The following is a 10,233-nucleotide window of genomic DNA, read 5'->3' as shown; positions in this document are numbered from 1 at the left end:
TTCTTGGTAATAACCAAAAAGCCTTGTTGTAGCAACGTGTTGACTGATACACGACCCCTAATGAGGACAGAGTAAATGACCTAGTATTAAAGTCAGCTTTGTGTTTGGGAAGTGCAGGTTGTCAAGGGTCCTGCACTTCATCAGCCACTTCTTCCACCTCCTTGCTGTCCATAGTGCTGTGGCCGATCTCTGGCACCTGGGTTCGGCTTATGGGAATGCCTACTCCTCGGTGGATTGCCTCCATGGTCTGCTGTGTCACGTAGTAGCTCAGGTTCGTGGGTGGAATTCTTTTCTGCATCTCTTCCAGGTACCGGTAAGCCTAAAGTAATGCACAGAGGTCACTGCAAGGGAGGGAGGGGCTGTTCTGCTACAGGAGTCCCAGCAAATGGGTGGAAAGTGTCCACCCTTAGTGCCTGGCTGCGCTCCTCACCCAGTGCTGAAGGGTGCTGATGCTTAGCCAGGAGCTGGACCTTTACTAATGTGATGACCTTTCATAGTGACTTGTGTCAATTCTATCTTTTTCAGTTTAAAAAAGAAGGGGGCTCAAAGGCTGGTTTTACATTCTCCTGACAGCTGAAGCACTGTCAATACATGTTAAAAATAAGGTTAATCGGCACAGCTGGAGAAACTTGCACTTGGCATCCTTATGTTTTATAATAGTGGCAGGTTTAGTCCAAATGCTCGTGTGTGTGGCACTCCTGCCCTGAAGAAGTGATTCACCATTTCCTCAAATGACTGCAATTTTACAATTTTATTTTCTTTGGCCAGGTGGCAAATAAAATTCAGTGTAATGGCTAAGATATGCACCCAGACACACCCTTCTGTTCTTACCTAATAACTGGGAATGCTTAAGAATCCACCAGTATTTATCAGTCCTGTGAGCTTGCTGCTTCTCTGGTGGCATGAAATGAAAAATGTATGAGTATGGATATAGTTCCTGAGGGCTACCACACCCTGCTGAGCAGTTTAGCTCCTGTAAAGGAGCCTCTACGATGGAATGTCTTCCTGTGTGAGAACCCCGCTGTACCAAGCTGCACTGGGGTGTATGTGACAGGCTCTGTAGATTGGAAGAATGAAGAATTCACTTACCGTGTGGAATTCCTCCACTTGTACATAATGTTCAACCAGAAATCCCAAGACATCACCGGGACGGATGGCGCTGTCACAATCTTGCTCGGCCAGGAGAAGTTCACACTGTCTGACTGCTTCTTTGGGATCTTCAGAGTAAACTCTAGTAAAGAGCAACAGGAAACTGGTAACAATCTGAGGGAGAGCATTCAGCTTGTCATGTGAAGAACAGGGAAGATTTTTTTACTGTGTTATATTTCGTAATCACCTTTTGGCTACGCTTTCCTTGGTCAATACACTTGCTTATATTTCAGGTTACCTTTTCATCTTGAATGTCAACAGCACTTTTACAAATCACATAATGCTTTTCCTGCTGCAAAAAATGTAACAGCGGCTTTTAGAAGTGAGCCTGCAAATTATTTACTAAACTGCAGGCACTAGCACAACTGCTTGACTTTCTGTCATTAGTTTACATGTTGTAAATACTGCAGCTCACCTCCGAGCATGGGTGAACCGCTTTATCAGGGTTATCTGGCTTTGCAGATGGGCTAGTTTGCTCTCCTGTTCCACAGGGCTTCTAGTCTTTGCTTTTGAAAGACACTTATATGCTTCTGTCAGTGCTCCTTGTGCTTTCTCATAGTTCTGATACTCATCAATTTCTACCTGCAAGAGGAGAAATGAGATGAATGTCTTGCTCCAGAGCTGGCAAACCAAATGGTCACCGAAGGGGGATGTACCTGAGCACACGCATCGTAGAAACCTGCCAGCAGGTCAAGGGCCTTTCCTTTAGTATAGAAGCTAATGATGTTCTTCATAATCTCAGGGTCCTTCCGCCAGTCCAGTGATTGTAGGTAGTTGGCTGCCATGATATAAATCTCTCTCTGTCTGGAAACTCCCGCAAAAAATATAATTTTCTCGGTATCTCCAGATTTCAGCAGTGCCCTCATAGCCTAGCAATGGAAAGTGGGGCAGGGGCGGGGGAAGAGGAGAAAAAATATCATTGTGAATGCAAAAACACAAGCTATGCTAGGATGGCTAGAAAAACCTCATCTGGATAGCCTACTGTATGGAGACTGTTCCAAGGTTTACTTCTCAACACACCCTTGTTTTGAGAAATCTTAGGAAGGTTTATAGGCTCAGCCTCTTCAGCCTTTTTTCCCCTATGTATCCAGGCTGACCTTTAACTTGTTTCCTGCTTGTGTGTATTTCTTGGTTGCCATGTGGTAATTGCCTTGTCTCATGCAGCAGTCGGCGATTTGCTCCAGCAGCTCTCTCCGGGACTCCTCAGGTAGATCCTTAGAGTCCTTAGAGACGGTCATCTTCTCGGCCATCTCCTCTGTGATGGTCAGGTTCTGCTTCAGGCAAAGTTGCAGAGCTTCTTGGTACTAATGGAAGTGAGAAGACACTAATAGTGATACTTCACATTGCTTTTGGTGTAACCTACAGAAATTAGCTAGATGAAGGCACAAATGTGAGAAGCTGTGGATGCTCTACTGGAACACTGTGTAGTTAAGCATCCTGACATTAACTCCTGTTCAACTACATGCTGTCTCGTTTTGTTTCCCAAGAATGCATTTGTTCTTCCATGAAGACCATTGATTCTCACCTGTCTTCTCAGAGGACACTAGTGTGGCATTAAAGGTTCATCCATTTAATCTCTTTGAACATGACATTCTCAGAGACATACCAGTCAGATTTATTAGGCGTGGTTGATTATGTTAATGTGTTCAGCAAATACAAATCGAAAAGAGGCATTTGAAAGATTTTGCTAAATACTATCCTACTTCCTCTGTAGGAACAAATTATGAGTAGTATATGCAAATAGCCTTTTGTTCAGAAAAGGGCTATTGTACCCTTGCAAAACGTGGAAGAAAGCCATAGGAGGAGCTTGTTAGAGAAGAGTGGGTATAGGGTTGCTTTGGTACCCGGCATTTCAGTAAAGGCTGAGTTACCAGCACAGTCATGAGGGCAAGGTAGAAGTGTGTAGAAGTCTAGGTGTGAAATGAAGTGCCTTAACTACATTGGTGGTATGACAAGAGGGACAGCATTTTTGACTGATGATGTTATAATTTCTGTGCCTCCAAGTATGTTAGTTTAGAAAGTAGTTTTTCTTTTCCCAGGAGTGCAAAATCTGCAGGTTTTAAGCCAGAAATAAGAAGACAGGAATCCATCTCTGGGTTGAGCCAGTGGGCTACCCCCCGATGAGTCACTGGCATGAGAGGAAACTTTAAACCTTAAAAATGTCTCTGCATATCTGTCTGCCAACAAAGATAAATGTATGTGCATGTGTGTACACACCTGTTGTGCTCCTCTGTACCTGTGCATGGAGGGGCTGCAGAAGCTGGGGCTTACCTTTTTGGCTGTTAACAGCAACTCCATTGCCTTCTCATACTGAGCATGTTCAATAAAAAAATCAGAACAGCGGGCTAGCAGAGCTGGGTCGGATTTCTCATCCAGGTCTTCAGCAATTAGCTGTAGGGCCCCAAACTGCTGCGTGGCAAAGGCTAGTTCCAGTGCTTTGGAGAAGTGTCCTGCCTGCAAAATTAAGAATGAGTCTTTAAAGGCTAAAATAGGCACTGCAGAATCAGTTTACAGGGCACCCTTGAGCAGACTAACAAAGCATTACCCACCACGAAGAAATTACTCATAAACGGTACATATAGAGTGTTAAAAACTACAGTTCCTCTGCTGTTAAAGTTTGGGGTTTTTTTTACTAGAAAGACATTTACCTTGTGGTATAACATGACAGCCCTGTCCATTTGCTCCCCCTTTTCCTCATAATAGCAGGCTGCCTCTATCATGTCTTCTGGAGAACTCAAAAGAGCCAGGTTCATCAGCTGATCATCTAAATTGTTCTCCTGTTAAAAGCAAAGATTTGGCTCTAGGTATGCAGCAAACAGATTTCATAATTCTTTCTCCTGGCAAGCCTACAGCTTTATACTGTCACACAGTAGCCCATCAACCCCCTTCTGTGTAAAATCTATACTAACCCAAGTAACTTTGAACTGCAATGATGATAATTTGTTTCAGGCAGTTTTCTGTGAGATATACAAGAAAACAATGTCCCATACAACCAAGCCTTTATTGATGCATCTGTAGAAGATGAAGGCAGAAAGCAGGAGCATCTTCACAGTGGGCTGTAATACGAGCGGCAAGCAGTGTCTCACGGGAGGGAACAGGTACAAAAACTTGTACTGCTCTCATTCTCAATGCTGCCTAGGGATAGAATCCGACTTTGCTTTGGGACATAAATGTACCTCTTTACACACCTTACACAAGCGGATGGCGTTGTTAAATGCTTGGGCCCTTGTGTAGAAATGCACAGCCTGCTTGATTTCATCCTGACTCTCGTACTGGCGGGCCAAGTGATACGATGCTGCCCAATTTCCCGTTTCATTTGCTATTTCAGCAGCCTGAAAAGGAGATCATATAGCTTCACTTTGTGCCCGTACTCCTCGCAGGAGTGAGAACTCTCTGGAAGCAGAGGGGAGCCTTACCTTCTGAATGTTGCCCTGAAAGCAGTGGACACGGACAAGGGAAAAATAATCCTGAGCCAGTGCGTAGTATTTTAGTGCAGATTCCATATCTGATTGGCTCTCCAGATACTGTGCCCACCATTTCCACAGGCTCCTAGAAAAGCAACAATATTAACTGCAGTGATGAGAATTGCCAAAGACTGCATTTTTCAGTCCTGGAGATGTTGAATGCTAGATACATTCTAAAAGAATGTAGACGAGGCTTTGCTCCCAGCTCAAGGGTGATATTCAAAGGTCTGTGCTCGAGGGAGGTCAGCCTCGGTATCTAATGTGGCGGTTTTGGAGCAAGGTGTAGCCTAACCCTGAAAAGCTGAAGGAAGATCATAATGGATAAGGCAGGGGCTGAACTTGTGGCTGAGAGGATTCATATTCCTCCTTCCCTGCTCTCTTCACAAGTTGTATTTCAGACCTGGAAGTCCCATTTGGGAGAAGGAATAAGCACAGCACTGACTTGTCTTTCATCTTGTTCACGTAGTTCTCCAGGGCTTGTAAGTCTTCGGAGAGCATTCGGGGTACCTCAAACCTATGCGTGTCTGACTTCTCATAGCTGTAGAGAAAAAGAACGTATTAGCTATGAAATGACCACCTTTGTATCAGCTCACTTCCTGATTAAAATTTAATGTTTGACAGCCATAAAGTGACAACACTGGTAACGCTGCTTTGCTTGTATTAGTTCCATGTAAGACCAGTTGCAGTCTGCCAGCACCATCGAAAAAGAAGTAGTTCAGTGGTCTTGCAAGGCACTTGGAATCAGGGAGGCCACGGGATCACAGGACAGTAAATACTTTCAAAGTGCCAGTGATGGTCCAAAGAAATATCCCTGGAAGCTCCTCAAACACCAAGCACATCCCTGTAACTGGCTGAAAAGGTTGCAGGAGGCCTGGGCTCCTCATCTTGCCTAGTCCTGCCATCCACTGCAGCCTCAGCCCCGCTGCCACCACCAGGACATCACCACACCTGCCACTGTCTACTGCTGGAGTCCCTCCTCACCTCATCTGATGGGTCTGTCTGATCACATCAGAGCTCTGCTTTGAACAGAGTGCCCTTATATTATTGTTGTTGTTGTTATTATATTGTGAGACTTCATATGGTAAAATATATAAAAACAAGATTTCAAACACCAAATACAACATGTTAAAAGTCACCTCCCCTAACTTCTCTAGGGACTCATCCATCGGTCACAGGAAAGGACCAGGTGCCAGAAGCACCCAAGCCACTAAATCCTGCCATAGCAGTTGTGTCTGGGACTCTCAGGAGAAGTAAACAAGTGGTTTTGTCATGGAAAAGGAAGAAAAAGAGGCAGTCTTCCACAGACAAGTACAAGATTGGCTATTAGTGGGGTTCAACTACTGGCCCTGGCAAGACAATCTGATGCTAAGCTTTATTAGCCTGGGAGGGTGCTGGGAGGTTTGTTGTAACGGTGCTTTCACTCCATGAGACAGAAAGCACCAGAAACAGGAAACTACTTTAATTAATTATTCATAGATGTCACCAGACATCCTCCTTAGCCTGTCCCCAGTTTCACAGGAGAACAAGGCTCCAAATGCCCTGGGTGCAACAGGCTGGTGCTTACTGGGTGAGTGCAAGACTCTGCTCTCCGGTTGCCTCCAGGTGCTTAGCGTAGTTGTAGTAGGTGGTGCGCAGGTGAACCCGGTCGTGAGCTTCAGCTGTTTCAATGGCTTTTTGCCACTGGTTGGAGGCTTGGTAGAACTTGTTCAGAAGGTCGTAGCGTTTGCAAGCCTTGTACAGTCGCTCCGCATCCTCCTGGAAGCAGAGTACAAACACCTTGTCAGCTCCGACCGGTGTTCCAGAGGTGTCCTTCACAAGAGACACTGCACTTCAGAGTAGTTTATTAGGGCAGGTCATTGTAATGCAATTAAACTAACAATAATTCAGGCAGGGGGGTTAACCAACTAAATATACGTAGCCTGGAATAGCACATTACTGGGAAACAGGATGTTTATGTGAAAATAAGGAAAGCACTCAGATCCTGGCATTTACTGCACCGTATCAACGGGGGGTGACATGAGCAAGCCATCAACAATTAAATGCTGTCATCAGGAGCGTAAACCATTCCAGAAAGGGAAGATATGCTTCTGTGGGGCCACAGTTAACAGCCACACTGCCCACCCCGAGGTGACATCCCGCAGAAGGTCCTAGGCCAAAGACAGGGGTTTTGTCAAGAAGGCATTAACAGGCCAGGGACCCCCTGCCAGGCCTCAGAGGTAGCAGTGCTGTTCGTGGATAACTGAGGGCCATTCCTGTGAATAAATGCTATTAATTTAAGGCAGAATTAGAACAGGGGGATTTTGCTGATGCTGACGCAAGGGCGAGCATATTTGGAACTATTATTTTTATGCTTTGAGAGGTACTCCTGTGGAAGGAGCATTTTCCTGCTCCACCCAACTGCTATCCAGCTGAACACTATATTTAGTAAATTGAGTTTATCTGTCCAAGACAGAAAAATAGTTTCTGTCTTTTATTGTTTCAAATTCAAAAAAGCATAGAAAGTAGAGAAGGAAGATGCCTGCACTATGAGTCTGTATGAGATTAAAAAAAAGCAACAGAACTGCATTTGGTTTTGCTACAGTTCCCCTCCACCTCTGCAAATAGATCTAAATATTCCTAAGAAGGAGTACTGACACTTTCCAGCCTCATTGCTTTCTCTGCCAGGAAGTTTCCCTAAACATTTTGTTTGAATTTTCCTTTTCTTTACTTTGACTCAGAACAGCTACTTTATCTCTCTAGCACTTATATTCTTAAAATAGTTGTAGATTGCTAAACACCTTTTAAAGCCAAATTCTAATTATTTGGGTATCTTAAAGATTTCCTTGTCTGTGAAATCTTTCCAAGAGCTTAACAATTTCCACTGATTTTCTCTGAACTTCTTCCAGTTCATCAGCGTTTTTTTTTCTAGTAATGAGATACTTAAGGGTGAAAGTCAATGTTCCAAGATACAGAAGTTACCAAATCAAAACCCCAGAATGTGGTGTCTCCTCAAACAAACCAATGTTTGCTGTCATAGCACCTTATCATTTTTTATCTAATTTGTGATTTCCTATGAACTGTGGGGTATTTCATCAGTTCTTCTTTCCCAGGTTTTCCCTCTTACAGATTATATGCCTGGATCTTTTATGGTACCCAGACTGAAAATCTCTGCTTTTATTGCAGATAATTGATAAAAATATTAAATAAAGGTGAACTGAGCAGAATACATGCTCTTATCATTCATCTGACTCAGCAGTGCTCCAGTCACTTTTTGATCCACATGCTAATGCTGGTGTCAAATCCATTTTAGATCTCAGTTCTATTGGTAATGAAGGGGAGTGGGTTCAGGCTACAATAAAGTCACATGGGAAAGACACGGTCTGTTTTGGTGTGTATTTGGTGCCAGGTCTGGCTCCAGATACAAGTACAAGGGACAGTCACCCCGTGCACAGGGAGAACAGCTTGACCACGTCCTCTGGCTGTGCTGGATGCAGGCAAGTTACTGCTTCCATGAGAGAAGCCAGGATGGAAATCTGGGAGTGACTGTAGCAGAGCAGGCCAAGTACAGCTGCAGTAGAGACAGCACAGGCAGCCAATGTGACTCGCCAGAGCTCTCCAACCCTGCAGGAAACATCAATTTTGCCTAAACTGCTTAAATGCCTTGAGGCAGCCCATGCTCTCTGGCAGAACACAGCTTTAGCCTTTCACTCTACAAACAAACATGTCAAAATGGAACATGAGTTTCCCGTATTGGACCTTAAAATATGTTTGTTGAAACATTTTAGCTAGAAGACTTTAAAGTACATGTCAAACCTAGAATGATTAAGCTTGGAAGAATTATGCCCCAAGAAAACACTTTTTCTGTTTAATGTTTCACACATAAATCATCCTTAAAAGATGTTTCCTTCATTCAGCAGTTTCCTTCATTCAGCAGTTTTTCATATGCGAGTAGAACTCCCACATAAATTCTGTATAGCAGTTAAGAAAACAGACAAATTAATCTGCTGTGCCCTTCGGCAGCTATGGCTCTTGGTACTCTTATTTCCAGACATTAGATTCTGCCATGCTCACTCCCATCTACTTTTTGAGGAACACAAAGAGGGCTGGGGGGCTGCTGAGCCTCTGGAGTTCAGTCAAAGCCCCTGATGGGTGTCATGCAGGAATCGTGCAGCTCGGGGTTGTGCAATGCTGAAGGAGATGCCTGTGGCCCTAGGATAAAAACTTGACCACAAAAATAATTGTCAGAACTATTCTTCATCAGTCCCCAGAAACCTGTCAATAGGTCTTATTCCCCTCCAAGGTTTTTGCATCTCAGAATTTTTAAAACATGATTAGTTTCTCATTTTTGATCCTAGTTAAGTGGGGTGGGTATTCCTGGATGTGTGTGCCTGGTGGGGTTTACCAGCATGCCCAGCTGAATGGCCAGCACGGCCACTCTGGCCTCCTGTTCTGGTTCTTGTTCAGCCTCCCGCAGCGCCTTGGCTCCTCTTGCGTGACCCATGTTTCCAAGGCAAATTTTGGCAACATCGAGCCTCTGAGTCTTCACACACATGCGAGCCATGCTCTCCCAGACAGCCTCACTGTGAGAAATGGGAAAGAAAAGGAGAGCGGGTATGGGGTCACATGTAAGGCTTGGGTACTGAGCAGGTAAGATGCAAGGAAAGAGGAGAGCGTTCAAAGGAAAACCATTAGTACATTGGACACTTGCTGAATGTAACAGACTGTGTGAAGATCGAAGAGGAGCAGAAATAGGCCTCAGACATAAAGGTTAGTTCTGGAGCGGAATGCCCACAGCCTTAAGGAAATACTGTGGCATTTGTTTTACACCAATGTCTAAACAAAAGCAGTTATGCTTGCCTGTGTATAAACAGTTATCATGCACCTATCACTGTGGTTCCTGTTGTAGCTGCAACCTGTTCACAATACCCTCATGTCGATGTTCATAATTCAAAAGAAAAATGTTAAGAAAAGTCTTATATACATAATCCCTACACTGGACATGCCCTGCTACTGTCCTACATATTCAAACATGGAACAGCTATTAGGAGCCTAATAGTTGCACTCAGTAACAGGGAATGATGTGTAGGAAACAACTGACCGAACTATCATGTTCTAATTTAAAACCTGCATAAAAAATAGCACAACGAAAAGCTTTGTGATTCCTCAGGGCTAAGAGCTTACACTTAACATCATTGCCAAATCCTCTGCCAAGACAGAGGTGGGGACTGGCTGAGCACTGTACTCCCATGCAGGAACATGGGGGCTCAGCAGGCAGCATTGCTCAACACACAGACCTCAACACAGCTGACCATTACATGGGGTGACAAGCAAAGATATCCGTAGATTCTATTTACATTTGAGCTCTTCAGAATAAAATGGAATATGTTTGACTAATAGAAACCATAAGCATTCAAACTACGTTTGGGGTTTTTTTCAGTGTGTGAACCTCAGCAAAAGTATAGTCCCTACAGTTCCCAGACACCACCGCAGCATAAAATATCTCAATGATAAAAGCAAGGAAGGAAAAAAAAAAAAAAAAAAAAGTTGAATGACACTTCAGGTCCTGCATCTGCAAGCAAATCCCCTACCAGTTTTCCCATGATTAGAATGTTTTTCTCTTCCCAGTTGCTGTGGGAAAGCC

At 44.1% G+C, this 10,233-nt stretch overlaps 1 protein-coding gene across 2 annotated transcripts in view; it reads right to left on the bottom strand.

The window, feature by feature from the left end:
- Positions 1-113: 113 nt before the first annotated feature.
- IFT140 (intraflagellar transport 140) overlaps positions 114-10,233 on the bottom strand; it is a 91,477-nt gene continuing 81,357 nt past the window's right edge. For both annotated transcript variants that reach the window (XM_074919201.1, XM_074919200.1), the window contains 12 exons: positions 8,995-9,172; positions 6,178-6,368; positions 5,056-5,151; positions 4,566-4,698; positions 4,338-4,481; positions 3,798-3,926; positions 3,421-3,603; positions 2,247-2,453; positions 1,806-2,018; positions 1,565-1,731; positions 1,090-1,231; positions 114-319 (listed from right to left, as the gene is read on the bottom strand). In XM_074919201.1, coding sequence (XP_074775302.1) covers positions 122-319; positions 1,090-1,231; positions 1,565-1,731; positions 1,806-2,018; positions 2,247-2,453; positions 3,421-3,603; positions 3,798-3,926; positions 4,338-4,481; positions 4,566-4,698; positions 5,056-5,151; positions 6,178-6,368; positions 8,995-9,172 — 1,981 coding nt within the window. In that variant the 3' untranslated portion in view covers positions 114-121. The remainder of the gene's footprint in view (positions 320-1,089; positions 1,232-1,564; positions 1,732-1,805; positions 2,019-2,246; positions 2,454-3,420; positions 3,604-3,797; positions 3,927-4,337; positions 4,482-4,565; positions 4,699-5,055; positions 5,152-6,177; positions 6,369-8,994; positions 9,173-10,233) is intronic.

This window comes from Athene noctua, chromosome 15, assembly GCF_965140245.1.
Source record: "Athene noctua chromosome 15, bAthNoc1.hap1.1, whole genome shotgun sequence".
Classification (NCBI taxonomy): domain Eukaryota; kingdom Metazoa; phylum Chordata; class Aves; order Strigiformes; family Strigidae; genus Athene; species Athene noctua.
The sequence above is the reverse complement of the archived record's forward strand: the minus strand, read 5'-3'. Positions and strand labels throughout refer to the sequence as shown.